Raw genomic sequence first — 19,576 nt, forward strand, 5'->3', positions numbered from 1 at the left:
AGAATTTTATATCTAGGGGCTGATGACAAAGAAAATGGTTTTTTTATTGGTCTGCTGGTAAGGTCTCGGCTTCGGAAATGGAGGGTTTCAGTTTCGGTATCCGATTCCGCCGAAGAATCATCATATAGAAATGTGTGTTTCACGTTATATCCGTCGGGGTCAGAGGTCCTCGCATTGATGTGTTGCGGAAATCTGGAGGGGGGGGGGGGGTTCAGGTGTTATCCTCGTTATTTGACCACAGATCAAAATTACGCTGTCCGTCCCGCAATATCCCTCGTGTTACTTTTTAACGGGACGTTAATATAACTGAACTGAACTTGGTCTTGCTATTCGAAACAAGGACCGGTATGCAAATGCCGTTTTATATGTTTTTAAAAGAAGGATTCCTTGTATTGCAATCTTTTGCAGATTGCGAAGGATTTTAAAGTATTCAGTCACGTCACTTTCAAATTATTACAGCTCCAGTCTTTTTTAAGAGGATAAAGCAATAACAAGTGGTGTGCTGTTACAAAAAGATTTGAAACAGCTGATGCAGCAAAAAAATTTAGCATCTAATACAATTGTATTCTTTTGTATTGAATGGTGGTATTGGCATATAATTTTAAAAGCTTTTTAAATCCTAATTTTTAATAACGCTTTGTGTGTGTGTGTGTGTGTGTGTGTGTGTGTGTGTGTGTGTGTGTGTGTGTGTGTGTGTGTGTGTGTGTGTGTGAAAGGTCTCCTAATTTTGATACTTTGCTAACTGATGAGAGCACTCTTTTTTCCAATTATAAATGAAGATGTTTTAAGTTATTGATAGAAGTGAGAATGTTTGAGCGGAGTTTACGAGACAGAGCATTATCTTTATGGACATGACCGTTTCTGACATTCCTCTACTTGAAGAAGCGACAAAAACGCCTTTTGACTTAGCCAGTAGTTTTCCATAGCGCAGTTCCCTTACCACTGGCTTTTAAGTTTATGTATTTTTGAGCTAATAAAATGATAGACTATTTTTCCTCATTGTAGTGTGTAGGAGCGTGGTTTTTGACGACTGCATATAATCGAATTTGCATAATCATTATAAGAATAGATTGTTTGTCATAATTTTCTTTGATTTTTCTTGGAAGGTACCTTTTTGTTGTTGCAAATGTTTTTTAAAACTTCATCTTGTCTTTGTAAGAAAGATGCCGCAAAAATCTATTATCAGGGCCCAACACTGGACAAAATAAGTGAACATACTCTGTAGTTATTTACAGAACTGTCAGGTATTTTTCACATTCATCGCTGGCTTTCATCACTGTTGTGTTATTGAGGAAAATGACATCTTTTGGCATGTCTTTTAACTTTTTTTGGTATTCACATAAAATTTCAGCACCCAACCTTAACACTTCTTGGCCCCAGGTGGAATAATTTATGGGAAAAACTCTATTCATATGTCACAAATTAGCACTTTCGTTTTAGAGAAAAGCACTTAATTTCAGAATAACCAAAACCTTGATTGTTACTTAAGACCGCAATGAAAAGTTTTAGATTATATATTTACAAATTTACAGTGAAAATAGTGGTAATATGTTTTAAGTTTAAAATATACAGATAAAAAAAGATTTTTATTTCATAAGTATGCATTATTATCTCGAATTTTTTTTTATTATAATCAATTGCTCACATTCAAATTACAATGTTTTTGATAGTAAAACAGCTTTAGTATTCCATCTTCCACTTTCAAAACTCATATTTTTTGATTATTTAACGATTTAAGAATAAAGCATTTATAAGATTACTAGCTATTACCTGCAACTTCGTTCGCAAGGAAATTTTGATGTATATGTATAAGAACTGAGCTAGGCATCTTGCCCCTCAATCATTACTTAAGCTCCGTTAATGATTAGGTCATTGTGAGTGCCATCCAGCCTATGCATGATATCTTCTGATAAAGCGTCCTTGTATTTATCCCACAGCTGGAGGGGGTTTGATAGTCCGCAAGTGCTCACTAAAATTGCAAACATTGTGAGTAAAACGACAACGCCGCCCATCACAGCCTGGTTGTCGCGGATGTCCTGCAGGCTGCGATTTAACGCCTCTAATGCATGTTAGTGTGACATTGTGCGCTCATCCCATAATATTAACTTGCGCTGTTTCAAAAGGACTCCCCAGGCGCTGTTTTTAGTGATGTTGCATGTTGGGGTATCTTTGCTTGCAAGATTAAGCGGCAGGTTGAAAACGGAATGTGCTTAACGGTGGCCGGACGGCCACCGTTAAGCAAAGTTGCAGAAATGATATTTTTTCTGATATTTTCGGAATTCTTGAGAAAAATTGTGTATAAACTGCAATATGTGCAAAAACAGGTTAGTCGTCCTTTAAAATTTTGAACTCAGTCAACATCGTCCGTTTACCGGATGATTCAATAGTCAGTTAACATTTGAAAATTCTATAATTTACGGAATAATGTAGGTAGAGAAATAAAAATTCACTCATGTTTCAAACAATATGGGTTTTTTTATTAATTTTTTTAAAAAAAACCGTACATGGAATGCAAGTTGCTCCAGCATTCCATGCACTGTTATTTGGAGGAGACAACAAGGAGTGCAGACAACAAGGAGTATCCTTCCATGTTGTCTGCACAAAGTCCAGCGTCATCATGAACTGTTAACTGCCGATTTTGTGAAGCAGAGAGCATTTACGGTATGGGCATTTCAAAAAAAAAGGGGGGGGGGGAGATGACTATTGGTTGTCGAATGTGTGGTGGATCGACGTAGCCCATTTCACACTCCGAGGGTCTGTCAACTTCCTCAACTGAATAATTTGGAACTCCAGAATTTAGGCTAGCAAAAATCTTTAAAATGTCATGGAAACTCCAATGCATGGCGAGAAAGTCACAGTGTGATGTGTTTTTACCACATCTATAGTGACTGAGCCTTTTTTATCCGAGGAAATATGTGGTTCTGCTTTTCAAAATGTGAGCGTGACGGGTGCGAGGTACGTTTATATGTTACAGAATCACACCATCCCTAGCCTGGCTGGTAAACACCAGCTGGAAGGTATGGCATTTTTGCCAGATGGCGCTCCACTCCCACATTATTTGACATGTGAAAGATTTCTTGCACACATCATTTGGTGAGAATAGCATGCTGAGTCTCCAGGTCCGTTAGGCTTGAGATCTCAGGTCCCCAGATCTTAATCTGTGTGATTATTGGTTGTGAGGTTGCATGGAATCGCAAGTCTAAAGTGATCGCCCGACCTCATTAGAGATGCTAAATGCCAACAACCGTCGACAATTTTTCACCGTACTTAAGTTATGCTGTTCACAATATTGTCTCTCAACTATAGGTATTGTTAGTGAATAACCTCCAACATGGTGAGCATTTGTTATAATGTGCACAGTAGTTGCAAAAAATCTATTGTTATGTTAATTTTTGCTTTTGTTATCATATAAAGTGCCATCTGTTAACCATTTCTTCCACTTTTTTTTTGGGGGGGGTTCAATAAAACCCCATACCATTTCACGGATGTGTATCAATTTTTACCTCCCTGCTTATAATATTCCATAAATTATTGAATTTTTAAATGTTAGCAGCCTTTTGAGTCACCCAATACAAACAAATTATTTTGTTTTTATAATGAAAACTTTCGTATAAATTTGAAGAAAAAATTAGATTTTTTAAAATTTAGATTTTTAGGAAAAGAAGATTTAAAAAAAAAAAAAAGAAAATGCAACCAGAAAAATTATGCTATGAAGTTTTGAATAGCATCCCCAACATGTATCTTATGAAAATATTTGCGTCTCCTTCTCTTATATGTAGACAAACTGATATTATAAAGTACGAAGAAACGGCGTGAATTACTATTATTTTAGTAAACATCTATGCATAGCTTTTTTCCTATATTCCATTTACGTATGACAGATTTTCTCAAATCTCCAATATACAGAATTACACAAACACGTACATAAGATAACAGGCTATAGAACATGCAGAAAATAGGTAACAGGTTTGTAGCGCCAATGATGCACAGGTATTTAAGTAATAGGTACTGTCTGTCCACGACAAGAACACTGCTAGACAATCGTCTATGTTTACGGCGGGCGTTATAGAAACAGGTTACTGTAGGAAGAGTTCATTTCGCAGAGGTAGAAATTAATTCAAGTTTCTTACGTTGGCACATTTAACGCCAAATTGGCGATATTTGGTATTATTGCATTTAATTCTTGAAAACAAATTTAAAAAATAATTCACTAAGCTGAAAATCATTTGCATACTCGGAATATTGAAAATATCTGATATTCCTGTCATGTGTATACAAAGAACAAAACAAATCAAATAGAAAAACTGAATAATTATTTGTATGTCTAACGATTGCACAAGAAGAAAAAAATAATAATTAAGAAGTAAAATCATGCATGAAAAAACATTAATCGTCTTCATTTCATTTGTTTTAAATTTATATAAGTTATTAATATCAAATTCTCCGCAGCAAACGCGAGGTAATCTGTCTAATTTAACATAAAAACTATAACATAATTAATCGTAATTGTTTCATAATTTTTATAAAAGGTTGCTTTTATTCTGTTATAAAGTAAAATGTTCATTGTTAAATATGCTTGAAACCTTTCCAAATTTATATTTATTTATTTTTCTGATGTATATACTATTTCCCAAAACACAAAGTTAACGATTACCATTCTATCAATTTTCAGATTTTAAAAAATCAAACTTTGAGTTGTAATTTATTTTCAATATCACAAGCTTTTTACAGCATAATTAATTTCTCAAAGTTTATATGTAAAAGTATTCTGAATTTGAAGATAATTCAAGTGTTCATTCATGCACGTGCCGGATGTCCCGGACTTAAAGGAACCCAATTAAATAAGCCCAACATCGCTTTACATTATTCTACGAAAAACGCGGTAAAAGTTTGTTTTTGTATTCCAGATTACCATTTATTCATTTTCCCTGGCTTGAAAAAGAAATACAATTATTTCAAAGAAAAATTTTTCTCACGAACTGTCAATTCAAATAATAGAGTGATAAATGAACTTTTCCTTTCAATGCATATCAGTAGTCATGAGCTCGAAGTAATAAAGGATCCAAATTCCTGCATGTATTTTATCATTTCGGGGTTGAAAATTCTTTACTCCCAATGTTCTTCACATTTCTATTCTAAGACCAACAATACCGTTTGAGAATACTTATCTGCCACCCTTTTATTCTCACAATCAGCGCACCTGAGTAGAAAGGAATCTCGTTAAATACTTTAATCCTTCTAACTCACATTAACGTGCATAAATTTGTAGATTCTTGGAATGATAGTTAAGAAGGAAAGCTATTGAAACAACAGGGAGGCGAGAAAACAAGCCTGAATAAATGACTATTTTTCTTTATTTTATTGAAAAAAAAAAAAGTAATGCGCTACCCATAATATAATATTTTCTTCATACCATTATATAGTTAAATTATATTTCGCAATAAAAAAATTAAAAATCAATAATCAATTAATTTTACTTATACAAACAGCTGAGTATAATTTGCTTTAAAAGTTTCAATTGTTCCAAGAGTACTCAAAACTTCCGTTTTGTCCAGTGTCGAAACTTCATTTTTAATTTACCTAATAATTGAATTCCGACACTCCAACATTATGCACAATTTTTCGTGCTTGTGATTTTAAAGTCACTCCTTTCTGAAATCGAAAAGGCATTTTAAAGGATATCAAAATTTAAGAGACAAAAAAAATATTAAATAATGAAATGCAGTTAATATTAACCAAAGAAAAGATTAATAAAATATAAAAGAAGTAAGCTAAGCGAATATAAAGATACGTGCAACTGCGACTAAAGCGAGAAGACGAATGAGCAACAAGTTTTCTTTTATCGCTTCACATTGACGCCAAGAAAAAGAATACCCCCCCCCAGACTTCTGTCCGATTCCACCCATTCGAAATGGATCGTCCCTATCGCAACCTGTTTCTATAACGCCCGCCGTAAACATAGACGATTGTCTAGCGGTGTTCTTGTCGTGGACAGACAGTATCCATACCTCTTGGACGAGGAATTCCACATGTGGTCTTTCACTGTAGTCGCTAATGAACAGATGCGAGACCACCCAGGTGAAAAGATCCACCATCTGGCTATCTCGAGGAGTTTAGTAAGTAACAGCCACGACACAGCTGGCTGTAAATGTCTTATTAGTACTGGGAAACAGGGAATGTTGCATTACCATTATTCTTCAGTGAGATGCAGTTAATACACAAGTACTGGTATTCTTTACTACAAAGGACAGATCTCTCATGTGTGGAATTGAAAATAAAAATTTTGTGGCGTTCATGGTATTGCTCAAGGTTTATAATTTTATGCGGGGGGTGGGGGTGGAGGTGCATAACACCTTTATTAGAGAATATGCCGGCGAATTTTGAAGAGATCATTCTCATTGGTTTTCGGCTGTTTGAAGCCATCGATTTGATATAGAGTTACAATTTAAGTAACAAAATTGCATGCCAAATGCCATATATCTAACATAGTGCGTTTTTGAGTCACCGCATTTGCATTAATGCGAATGTACAAATTGATGTAGATTTTGCTAGATTTTGTACTTGAGATGCTAAAATTATTACCAAATTTTCTTTTTGCGTTTTGTAGAACCTGGACAGGCGGCCAAAAAAAAAACATTCTATGAATGGGTTTTGTTCAACATTTGATAGATATTTAACAAATATAGTGCACTTACGAATTTTCATCCGATTACTTTCAAAGCGCTTTTGAACTATCGTTTTCACTGGAAGGTTGACATAGTTCCAATTTTTCTTCCTTTTTTTATACAGAATGTTGTGGAGATCCTTCAAAATCTCGTAGTCAAATTTTGTGACGCTTGCAATACACTCTCTTTATGTACTTTGTAATCGAGAAACTATTGAAAAAAAGAGAGAACACAATAAGTTACCAAACTGCATTCAGATAATTGTGCTTGAAAACATCTGATTACTGCATGAAGAATATATACATACTCATTTGCTTTTGTTACATTTTTTTTCATTGCTTTAAAGAAACATACATTGCAAATCAATTTCTGGAGACTTTGACAGAAGCTTAATTATATATTGTTACAAAATCTGTCTTCTACAAATACCGCTAATCAATCGCAACAACGTAACGCATTTATCGCTATAGTTCAGCAGCTTGCCTGTTTAATCCTCTAAAATCTTTTACTTGTCGGTGACTCCGACTCCTCTCACATACGACTTCTGACGATCCACACAACTTCAATGCAACTGCCTGTCTTTTATAGTTCCGGGAGGCGGGGCTAGAATCTTCCAGACCAATCAGTGCGTATCTGAGTGTATCTTGGTTCCTACTGGATGGATCGTGAAACTTCTCGAACTTTCCAGTATAATCCATTTTATCGCCAAATTCATCACCAAGCCGCCAAATGCTCGCCAAATTTGTCGCCAAGCTCCGAGATTATTGACGTGGAACCCACTCAGCATGCACAGGACAGATCGTACAACGGTCTTTCTTACGGTTATACTATTCGTACCGGGTAGCAAAATTACAGATTTGTAACAATATGCATGTCTCGTTTCTAGAGACGAAACCGTTATCGGACTATTTAATTTCAGCTACTCCTTCACCGTATAATATAGCGATTCTCGTTTTTACCCCCGTCAATATCTCTCTAATTTAATGAATTTTTACTTAGAAAAGATTGAAAAAAAACCTATGTTAACAAAATATATTAGTTAATTGACGAAGTATTTTTAAAAATTAAGCAATGAGATTTTTTTTCCCCTTAAAAAGAGCTATAACTGAAAAATCTTTTAGTTTAGCAGCTTACCAAATGATTTGCTCAAAATTTAACATACAACTTAAGAAATATATTACTTGTTTTTGAACAAAATCTGTATTTCTATGTACTCTTTAAATATTGGGGTTCAACTAATCAATAATATGAAATTTTCAATTTTTTTCGTATTGTGAAGCATTAAAACAATTATAGAATATTTCTTAATGAATAGATTGTTCTCTAGTTTAAGAACTGTAGAATATGTTGAGAATTTATGATATCAAATTTGAACAAAAAATATGCATTAGATTTTAATTTGTGAGGCGTTTTGTAAAAAAAAATTCTACCTAAGAATATAGTTTGAGAAAATAGCAATTAAAAATGGGAAGTAGCAGTAACATGTATATTAATGCAAATATAAAAATGTGCATTTCTTCCCAAAAAATGGACTTAAAAACGAAATTCAAATAGTTTTATAAAGAAAATTTTTCAAACTTTAAGAATATATATTTGTAATGATATTTAAAAATCTAATTAAAATATTGATTCATTTCCCAATTTGTATCTTAATTTAGCCCAAATTAAATTCATTCTAAAATGTTCTCTTATTTCCTGATCCAATTCCATCTTGTGGAATTCGATCAGGAAATTCTTCTTGGACCAATCTTTCTTACTTAAAATTTCCTTGCCAACATCGACATGTGTCAAAGAAATCCCTGTCAGGGTCTCATGGTAAAATGATCGGGAAAGGGGAGTTCTTTCTCTTTTTATACTTGCATCGCGATGTAAATGGACGTCAGTTTTATCATCGCTTCTTGTACATAATATGCCTCCCGTGATGGAAGAAAGTGAAGTTAAAATTTCAAGAGCTTCTTCTATTTGGCCATGCAACTGTTAAAATATGTTTTACGTCTATAGAACTTATTTTCGCGAAATAAATAAATGAAAGTGAACAAAATAAAAAACACGACTTTTTAATGTTATTACCCATTTTGAGTAGCTTGCATCATTTTGTTGCAAATTTTTATGATTCTTGTAACTTCTGATACTTTATAGTACCTTTCTTTTGCAGACAAGTTAAAAAGAATGCTGGATCCTAAAGAGTTTTCGAAAGTTCACCTTATCATCGCCGGTGGATACGACGACCGCGTGAGAGAAAACACAGAACACTACGAGGAACTGCAGAGTCATGTTCAGAATTTTTACTTGGGAGAATCTGTGTCTTTTCTCAAATCTCCAAGTGACGATGCCAAGAGGGTGCTGTTCCATAGCTGTACTGCGGTCCTGTACACTCCATCGAATGAACATTTTGGAATTGTTCCGTTAGAAGCAATGTTATTAGGGCGTCCTGTGCTTGCTTGCAGCAGTGGAGGGCCCCTGGAGACCGTGCTGCACGAACAAACCGGATTCCTCTGTGATGCCACTCCTGAATTTTTTGCTTCGAAAATGGCTCTGCTGACAAGAGACCGCAGCTTGGCTCGAGAGCTGGGCAACGCTGCTTCAGAACACGTGAAACGTAATTTCTCTTTCCAAAGTTTTGCTTTAAAACTGAAGACGATAATTGAAGAAATTTCTTAAATAACATCGACATATTTTTATGAGACAAAATTTATTTTTTTACTCTTGCAGCTTCATTTATTACAGTGACTCAGATTTAATCGGAAAAGGAGGACCAGCTTGTTTAATTTCGATTTATATGTTACTTTGCATATTTATTTAAACTGGAATTCTTTGTTGTATGTTTAAAAATTCATTTTGTTTGTCGATGGTAAATTGATTCTCTGTTCTAATTTTTGTAAGTAAAAATATATCATGTTGAAACGTCATTTTGTAATTCCAAAGGGACCATAAAGTTGTGACATATTGTACAATGTCAAACTAAAAGATATTCTTCAATATATTATTGCAAATAATGATTAAAATAAATATTTGAATGTTAATTCAAAATCAGTAATAATATTAAAGTGGTTTTTTTAAAAATATTGTTCAAATTGTGATAATATTTAACATTCGTGACAAGTCATTTCTTATTTGAGTTCTTTTATTTATTGTTTTCTTGATATTTGATAAGAATAAATGAACCTTCCTTTAGTCACAATTATTTGTAGTACGAGTTCCATTTTAGCTAATGAATGGGGTGGAGGGGATTTCTTAAATTTCGATTTAAGATAAGTTAATTGATCTTTTAAAAATGTTTTTCCTTATTTACAGGGTGATTAGAAGTGGAAATCCAACTTTGCAGGTCTGTTAAAAGAAACAAAACAAAGTGCAACTTTGTTGCCCATCGCAAATAAAAAAAAACAGTTGAAAGTTTAAATTCAACACAGTTATAAGTGCTCAATATGAGCCCTCCATAAATATGAAGAATATCGAAACCGTACGATAACTCACAATTACCTCTTTTTTTTTGTATGCTTGGTGGGAAGCTTTGATAGAATATAGATATACGTATGATATATTAAAATATATCATACTTAGCAAGTTTCAGCCCAATAGATTTTCAGACTGCAAGACAGCAAAATTTTTAATTTTCGGAACATCTCGTAGTACCCAAACCAACATCGATCTTTAACGAAAAGAATAATAATAATAAAACGGCAAAGATTCAAATGGAATTCGAACCAAAGAATTTATAATTCCGACTCACACCCCCTACCCGAACCACTTCACAGATTTAACTAGTAACAACTTCCAGATTACAAGATAAGGAATTTTTAGTTTGGATACAAACATGACGCTTTGTCAAATTTTGGTGTTTTTGTTTAAAAAAAAAATCGATCTAATTTAATGAAAAAGTTAAAATAATTTGGTAATCTTATATATTTAACAAATTTCAGCCTAACTGATCTAATACATTACAACAAGGGGTGTCTTTACCGATAGAAATTCGTTGCGTTCAGACCAAAATTCAAAAAATCAATAAAATACTTATAAATAAAGAAGGTATTCAAACCCTTTTAATGGTGATGTCAGGATAAATATGTCAGCTTTTTACAATTTTTTTTAAAATTAAAATATCTTTTTTAAAAAAACCCTATAAAATTTCCAAGCATTTTTTTAAATCTTTATAAGAAAGATAGATGGAAGCCCAATGATTTGAAAAAGGCCCATTTGCTCACAAAAAAATGGACACCATTCTAGAGGTAATGAAAACAAAGATTATTATGAAGGTTCAGCCCGTTCCTTTGAGTACATTCCGAGATATAATTTATCCGATGTCGCCTGGTTTTCTCCGAAAATAGCCTTTCCTATAATATCCACCTATTTTTAAGGACAAAATATACTTATTTAACAAGTTTCAGGTTAAACATTTTAAATTCTAGTTTCCCAATATTCGTATGTTGCCTAGTGGTCCGAGTGTGAACCTGCAAACCAGTGGTCGTAGGTTCGATCCTCGCTCTCGGCATTCGTTTTACTTTCACTTTTCTTCAAATTATTCTTATTATTCTTTTAATTTTAAGTATAGAGAAATGTATTATTTTTCTTTTCAAGAAGTAAAATTTTGATCATATTTACAAAGATTTCAATATTATATTTAAAAATCCTTCCAAAAAAAAGAAATTGTACAAATAAAAGTCTCAGTTCGGTCAGAGACTCTGGGCATGCGCAGACTTATTCCTTCTCATTTACACAAGGCGTTCATGCATGGATTTGCACCATTATAGAAAGAAAACAAATAAATAAAAATGTGGCTTTAAATTCGACCTCCCAAAGGATCGTATGTTGCCTAGTGGTCCGAGTGTCAACCTGCAAACCAGTGGTCGTAGGTTCGATCCTCGCTCTCAGTATTCCTTTCAATTTTCTTCATATTATTTATTTATTTTTTAATTTTAAGTATAGAGAAAATTACTATTTTTCTTTTCAAGAAGTAAAATTTTGACCATATTTACAAAGATTTCAATATTATATTTCAAAATACTTCCAAAATAAAGAAATTGTACAAATAAAAGTCTCAGTTCAGTCAGAGATTCTGGGCATGCGCAGACTCATTCCTTCTCTTATACACATGACTTTCATGCATGGATTTCCACCATTATAGAAGGAAAATAAATAAATATACATGTGGCTTGGAATTCGGTCTCCCAACGGATCGTTTGTTGCCTAGTGGTCCGAGTGTCAGCCTGCGAACAAGTGGTCGTAGGTTCGATCCGCGCTCTCACCATTCGTTTTACTTTCACTTTTCATCATATTATTATTTTTTTTTTAATTTTAAGTATAGAGAAAATTATTATTTTTCTTTTCAGGAAGTAAAATTTTGAACAGAATTAACAAAGATTTCAATGTTATATATAAAAATACTTCCAAAATAAAGAAATTGTACAAATAAAAGTCTCAGTCGGTCAGAGAATCTGGGCATGCGCAGACTCATTCCTTCTCTTATACACATGGCTTTCATGCATGGATTTGCACCATTATAAAATGAAAATAAATAAATAAACATGTGGCTTTAAATTCGACCTCACAACGGATCGTATGTTGCCTAGTGGTCAGCCTGCGAACAAGTGGTCGTAGGTTCGATCCGCGCTCTCACCATTCCTTTTACTTTCACTTTTCACCATCATATTATTATATTTTTTTTAATTTTAAGTATAGAGAAAATTATTATTTTTCTTTTCAGGAAGTAAAATTTTGAACAGAATTAACAAAGATTTCAATATTATATTTAAAAATACTTCCAAAATAAAGAAATTGTACAAAAAAAAGTCTCAGTTCGGTCAGACTCTGGGCATGCGCAGACTCATTCCTTCTCTTATACACATGGCTTTCATGCATGGATTTGCACCATTATAGAATGAAAATAAATAAATAAACATGTGGCTTTAAATTCGACCTCCCAATGGATCGTATGTTGCCTAGTGGTCCGAGTGTCAGCCTGCGAACAAGTGGTCGTAGGTTCGATCCGCGCTTTCACCATTCGGTTTACATTCACTTTTCATCATATTATTATTATTATTTTAATTTTAAGTATAGAGAAAATTATTATTTTTCTTTTCAGGAAGTAAAATTTTGAACAGAATTAACAAAGATTTCAATATTATATATAAAAATACTTCCAAAATAAAGAAATTGTACAAATAAAAGTCTCAGTTCGGTCAGAGATTCTGGGCATGCGCAGACTCATTCCTTCTCTTATACACATGGCTTTCATGCATGGATTTGCCCCATTATAGAATGAAAATAAATAAATAAACATGTGGCTTTAAATTCGACCTCCCAACGGATCGTATGTTGCCTAGTGGTCCGAGTGTCAGCCTGCGAACAAGTGGTCGTAGGTTCGATCCGTGCTCTCACCATTCGTTTTACTTTCACTTTTCATCATATTATTATTATTTTTTTTCAATTTTAAGAATAGAGAAAATTATTATTTTTCTTTTCAGGAAGTAAAATTTTGAACAGAATTAACAAAGATTTCAATATTATATATAAAAATACTTCAAAAATAAAGAAATTGTACAAACAAAAGTCTCAGTTTGGTCAGAGACTCTGGGCATGCGCAGACTCATTCCTTCTCTTATACACATGGCTTTCATGCATGGATTTGCACCATTATAGAATGAAAATAAATAAATAAACATGTGGCTTTAAATTCGACCTCCCAACGGATCGTATGTTGCCTAGTGGTCCGAGTGTCAGCCTGCGAACAAGTGGTCGTAGGTTCGATCCGCGCTCTCACCATTCGTTTTACTTTCAAATTTTCATCATTATATTATTATTTTTTTTTTTTAATTTTAAGTATAGAGAAAATTATTATTTTTCTTTTCAGGAAGTAAAATTTTGAACAGAATTAACAAAGATTTCAATATTATATATAAAAATACTTCCAAAATAAAGAAATTGTACAAATAAAAGTCTCAGTTCGGTCAGAGACTCTGGGCATGCGCAGACTCATTCCTTCTCTTATACACATGGCTTTCATGCATGGATTTGCACCATTATAGAATGAAAATAAATAAATAAACATGTGGCTTTAAATTCGACCTCCCAACGGATCGTATGTTGCCTAGTGGTCCGAGTGTCAGCCTGCGAGCAAGTGGTCGTAGGTTCGATCCGCCCTCTCACCATTCGTTTTACTTTGACTTTTCATCATATTATTATTATTATTTTTTTTTTTAATTTTAAGTATAGAGAAAATTATTATTTTTCTTTTCAGGAAGTAAAATCTTGAACAGAATTAACAAAGATTTCAATATTATATATAAAAATACTTCCAAAATAAAGAAATTGTACAAATAAAAGTCTCAGTTCGGTCAGAGACTCTGGGCATGCGCAGACTCATTCCTTCTCTTATACACATGGCTTTCATGCATGGATTTGCACCATTATAGAATGAAAATAAATAAATAAACATGTGACTTTAAATTCGACCTCCCAACGGATCGTATGTTGCCTAGTGGTCCGAGTGTCAGCCTTCGAACAAGTGGTTGTCGGTTCGATCCGCGCTCTCACCATTCGTTTTACTTTCACTTTTCATCATCATCATATTATTATTTTTTTAATTTTATGTATAGAGAAAATTATTATTTTTCTTTTCAGGAAGTAAAATTTTGAACAGAATTAACAAAGATTTCAATATTATATATAAAAATACTTCCAAAATAAAGAAATTGTACAAATAAAAGTCTCAGTTCGGTCAGAGACTCAGGGCATGCGCAGACTCATTCCTTCTCTTATACACATGGCTTTCATGCATGGATTTGCACCATTATAGAATGAAAATAAATAAATAAACATGTGGCTTTAAATTCGACCTCCCAATGGATCGTATGTTGCCTAGTGGTCCGAGTGTCAGCCTGCGAACAAGTGGTCGTAGGTTCGATCCGCGCTTTCACCATTCGGTTTACATTCACTTTTCATCATATTATTATTATTATTTTAATTTTAAGTATAGAGAAAATTATTATTTTTCTTTTCAGGAAGTAAAATTTTGAACAGAATTAACAAAGATTTCAATATTATATATAAAAATACTTCCAAAATAAAGAAATTGTACAAATAAAAGTCTCAGTTCGGTCAGAGATTCTGGGCATGCGCAGACTCATTCCTTCTCTTATACACATGGCTTTCATGCATGGATTTGCCCCATTATAGAATGAAAATAAATAAATAAACATGTGGCTTTAAATTCGACCTCCCAACGGATCGTATGTTGCCTAGTGGTCCGAGTGTCAGCCTGCGAACAAGTGGTCGTAGGTTCGATCCGTGCTCTCACCATTCGTTTTACTTTCACTTTTCATCATATTATTATTATTTTTTCTTAATTTTAAGAATAGAGAAAATTATTATTTTTCTTTTCAGGAAGTAAAATTTTGAACAGAATTAACAAAGATTTCAATATTATATATAAAAATACTTCAAAAATAAAGAAATTGTACAAACAAAAGTCTCAGTTTGGTCAGAGACTCTGGGCATGCGCAGACTCATTCCTTCTCTTATACACATGGCTTTCATGCATGGATTTGCACCATTATAGAATGAAAATAAATAAATAAACATGTGGCTTTAAATTCGACCTCCCAACGGATCGTATGTTGCCTAGTGGTCCGAGTGTCAGCCTTCGAACAAGTGGTCGTCGGTTCGATCCGCGCTCTCACCATTCGTTTTACTTTTACTTTTCATCATCATCATATTATTATTTTTTTAATTTTATGTATAGAGAAAATTATTATTTTTCTTTTCAGGAAGTAAAATTTTGAACAGAATTAACAAAGATTTCAATATTATATATAAAAATACTTCCAAAATAAAGAAATTGTACAAATAAAAGTCTCAGTTCGGTCAGAGACTCAGGGCATGCGCAGACTCATTCCTTCTCTTATACACATGGCTTTCATGCATGGATTTGCACCATTATAGAATGAAAATAAATAAATAAACATGTGGCTTTAAATTCGACCTCCCAATGGATCGTATGTTGCCTAGTGGTCCGAGTGTCAGCCTGCGAACAAGTGGTCGTAGGTTCGATCCGCGCTTTCACCATTCGGTTTACATTCACTTTTCATCATATTATTATTATTATTTTAATTTTAAGTATAGAGAAAATTATTATTTTTCTTTTCAGGAAGTAAAATTTTGAACAGAATTAACAAAGATTTCAATATTATATATAAAAATACTTCCAAAATAAAGAAATTGTACAAATAAAAGTCTCAGTTCGGTCAGAGATTCTGGGCATGCGCAGACTCATTCCTTCTCTTATACACATGGCTTTCATGCATGGATTTGCCCCATTATAGAATGAAAATAAATAAATAAACATGTGGCTTTAAATTCGACCTCCCAACGGATCGTATGTTGCCTAGTGGTCCGAGTGTCAGCCTGCGAACAAGTGGTCGTAGGTTCGATCCGTGCTCTCACCATTCGTTTTACTTTCACTTTTCATCATATTATTATTATTTTTTCTTAATTTTAAGAATAGAGAAAATTATTATTTTTCTTTTCAGGAAGTAAAATTTTGAACAGAATTAACAAAGATTTCAATATTATATATAAAAATACTTCAAAAATAAAGAAATTGTACAAACAAAAGTCTCAGTTTGGTCAGAGACTCTGGGCATGCGCAGACTCATTCCTTCTCTTATACACATGGCTTTCATGCATGGATTTGCACCAATATAGAATGAAAATAAATAAATAAACATGTGGCTTTAAATTCGACCTCCCAACGGATCGTATGTTGCCTAGTGGTCCGAGTGTCAGCCTGCGAACAAGTGGTCGTAGGTTCGATCCGCGCTCTCACCATTCGTTTTACTTTCAAATTTTCATCATTATATTATTATTTATTTTTTTTAATTTTAAGTATAGAGAAAATTATTATTTTTCTTTTCAGGAAGTAAAATTTTGAAAAGAATTAACAAAGATTTCAATATTATATATAAAAATACTTCCAAAATAAAGAAATTGTACAAATAAAAGTCTCAGTTCGGTCAGAGACTCTGGGCATGCGCAGACTCATTCCTTCTCTTATACACATGGCTTTCATGCATGGATTTGCACCATTATAGAATGAAAATAAATAAATAAACATGTGGCTTTAAATTCGACCTCCCAACGGATCGTATGTTGCCTAGTGGTCCGAGTGTCAGCCTGCGAGCAAGTGGTCGTAGGTTCGATCCGCCCTCTCACCATTCGTTTTACTTTGACTTTTCATCATATTATTATTATTATTTTTTTTTTTTAATTTTAAGTATAGAGAAAATTATTATTTTTCTTTTCAGGAAGTAAAATCTTGAACAGAATTAACAAAGATTTCAATATTATATATAAAAATACTTCCAAAATAAAGAAATTGTACAAATAAAAGTCTCAGTTCGGTCAGAGACTCTGGGCATGCGCAGACTCATTCCTTCTCTTATACACATGGCTTTCATGCATGGATTTGCACCATTATAGAATGAAAATAAATAAATAAACATGTGACTTTAAATTCGACCTCCCAACGGATCGTATGTTGCCTAGTGGTCCGAGTGTCAGCCTTCGAACAAGTGGTCGTCGGTTCGATCCGCGCTCTCACCATTCGTTTTACTTTCACTTTTCATCATCATCATATTATTATTTTTTTAATTTTATGTATAGAGAAAATTATTATTTTTCTTTTCAGGAAGTAAAATTTTGAACAGAATTAACAAAGATTTCAATATTATATATAAAAATACTTCCAAAATAAAGAAATTGTACAAATAAAAGTCTCAGTTCGGTCAGAGACTCTGGGCATGCGCAGACTCATTCCTTCTCTTATACACATGGCTTTCATGCATGGATTTGCACCATTATAGAATGAAAATAAATAAATAAACATGTGACTTTAAATTCGACCTCCCAACGGATCGTATGTTGCCTAGTGGTCCGAGTGTCAGCCTGCGAACAAGTGGTCGTAGGTTCGATCCGCGCTCTCACCATTCACTTTACTTTCACTTTTCATCATCATATTATTATTATTTTTTTAATTTTAAGTATAGAGAAAATTATTATTTTTCTTTTCAGGAAGTAAAATTTTGAACAGAATTAACAAAGATTTCAATATTATATATAAAAATACTTCCAAAATAAGGAAATTGTACAAATAAAAGTCTCAGTTCGGTCAGAGACTCTGGGCATGCGCAGACTCATTCCTTCTCTTATACACATGGCTTTCATGCATGGATTTGCACCATTATAGAATGAAAATAAATAAATAAACATGTGGCTTTAAATTCGACCTCCCAACGGATCGTATGTTGCCTAGTGGTCCGAGTGTCAGCCTGCGAGCAAGTGGTCGTAGGTTCGATCCGCCCTCTCACCATTCGTTTTACTTTCACTTTTCATCATATTATTATTATTATTTTTTTTTAATTTTAAGTATAGAGAAAATTATTATTTTTCTTTTCAGGAAGTAAAATTTTGAACAGAATTAACAAAGATTTCAATATTATATATAAAAATACTTCCAAAATAAAGAAATTGTACAAATAAAAGTCTCAGTTCGGTCCGAGACTCTGGGCATGCGCAGACTCATTCCTTCTCTTATACACATGGCTTTCATGCATGGATTTGCACCATTATAGAATGAAAATAAATAAATAAACATGTGGCTTTAAATTCGACCTCCCAACGGATCGTATGTTGCCTAGTGGTCCGAGTGTCAGCCTGCGAGCAAGTGGTCGTAGGTTCGATCCGCCCTCTCACCATTCGTTTTACTTTCACTTTTCATCATATTATTATTATTTTTTTTTTTAATTTTAAGTATAGAGAAAATTATTATTTTTCTTTTCAGGAAGTAAAATCTTGAACAGAATTAACAAAGATTTCAATATTATATATAAAAATACTTCCAAAATAAAGAAATTGTACAAATAAAAGTCTCAGTTCGGTCAGAGACTCTGGGCATGCGCAGACTCATTCCTTCTCTTATACACATGGCTTTCATGCATGGATTTGCACCATTATAGAATGAAAATAAATAAATAAACATGTGACTTTAAATTCGACCTCCCAACGGATCGTATGTTGCCTAGTGGCCGAGTGTCAGCCTTCGAACAAGTGGTCGTCGGTTCGATCCGCGCTCTCACCATTCGTTTTACTTTCACTTTTCATCATCATAATATTATTATTTTTTTAATTTTAAGTATAGAGAAAATTATTATTTTTCTTTTCAGGAAGTAAAATTTTGAACAGAATTAACAAAGATTTCAATATTATATATAAAAATACTTCCAAAATAAAGAAATTGTACAAATAAAAGTCTCAGTTCGGTCAGAGACTCAGGGCATGCGCAGACTCATTCCTTCTCTTATACACATGGCTTTCATGCATGGATTTGCACCATTATAGAATGAAAATAAATAAATAAACATGTGGCTTGAAATTCGTCCTCCCAACGGATCGTATATTGCCTAGAGGTCCGAGTGTCAGCCTGCGAACAAGTGGTCGTAGGTTCGATCCGCGCTCTCACCATTCGTTTTACTTTCACTTTTCATCATATTATTATTATTTTTTTTTTAAATATTAAGTATAGAGAAAATTATTATTTTTCTTTTCAGGAAGTAAAATTTTGAACAGAATTAACAAAGATTTCAATATTATATATAAAAATACTTCCAAAATAAAGAAATTGTACAAATAAAAGTCTCAGTTCGGTCAGAGACTCTGGGCATGCGCAGACTCATTCCTTCTCTTATACACATGGCTTTCATGCATGGATTTGCACCATTATAGAATGAAAATAAATAAATAAACACGTGGCTTTAAATTCGACCTCCCAACGGATCGTATATTGCCTAGAGGTCCGAGTGTCAGCCTGCGAACAAGTGGTCGTAGGTTCGATCCGCGCTCTCACCATTCGTTTTACTTTC

At 33.3% G+C, this 19,576-nt stretch overlaps 1 protein-coding gene across 1 annotated transcript; it reads left to right on the top strand.

Moving 5' to 3' along the window:
- Window positions 1-851: 851 nt before the first annotated feature.
- On the top strand, window positions 852-9,964 carry LOC129957314 (alpha-1,3/1,6-mannosyltransferase ALG2-like). The gene is made up of 4 exons (XM_056069582.1): window positions 852-912; window positions 2,886-3,017; window positions 8,821-9,264; window positions 9,960-9,964. The coding sequence occupies exons 1-4, from the start codon at window positions 852-854 to the stop codon at window positions 9,962-9,964; spliced, it is 642 nt and encodes a 213-aa protein (XP_055925557.1).
- Window positions 9,965-19,576: the final 9,612 nt, after the last annotated feature.

Source organism: Argiope bruennichi, chromosome 11 (assembly GCF_947563725.1).
Source record: "Argiope bruennichi chromosome 11, qqArgBrue1.1, whole genome shotgun sequence".
Taxonomy (NCBI): domain Eukaryota; kingdom Metazoa; phylum Arthropoda; class Arachnida; order Araneae; family Araneidae; genus Argiope; species Argiope bruennichi.

What these genes read in the sequence shown, in the direction of transcription:
- LOC129957314 (XM_056069582.1), top strand. Translation starts at nt 852, where the DNA reads ATGACCGTTTCTGACATTCCTCTACTTGAAGAAGCGACAAAAACGCCT. An exon ending in AACGCCTTTTGACTTAGCCA is followed by an intron (nt 913 to 2,885) that starts GTAGTTTTCCAT and finishes CCACATCTATAG; the next exon opens with TGACTGAGCCTTTTTTATCC. An exon ending in TGGTAAACACCAGCTGGAAG is followed by an intron (nt 3,018 to 8,820) that starts GTATGGCATTTT and finishes TTTCTTTTGCAG; the next exon opens with ACAAGTTAAAAAGAATGCTG.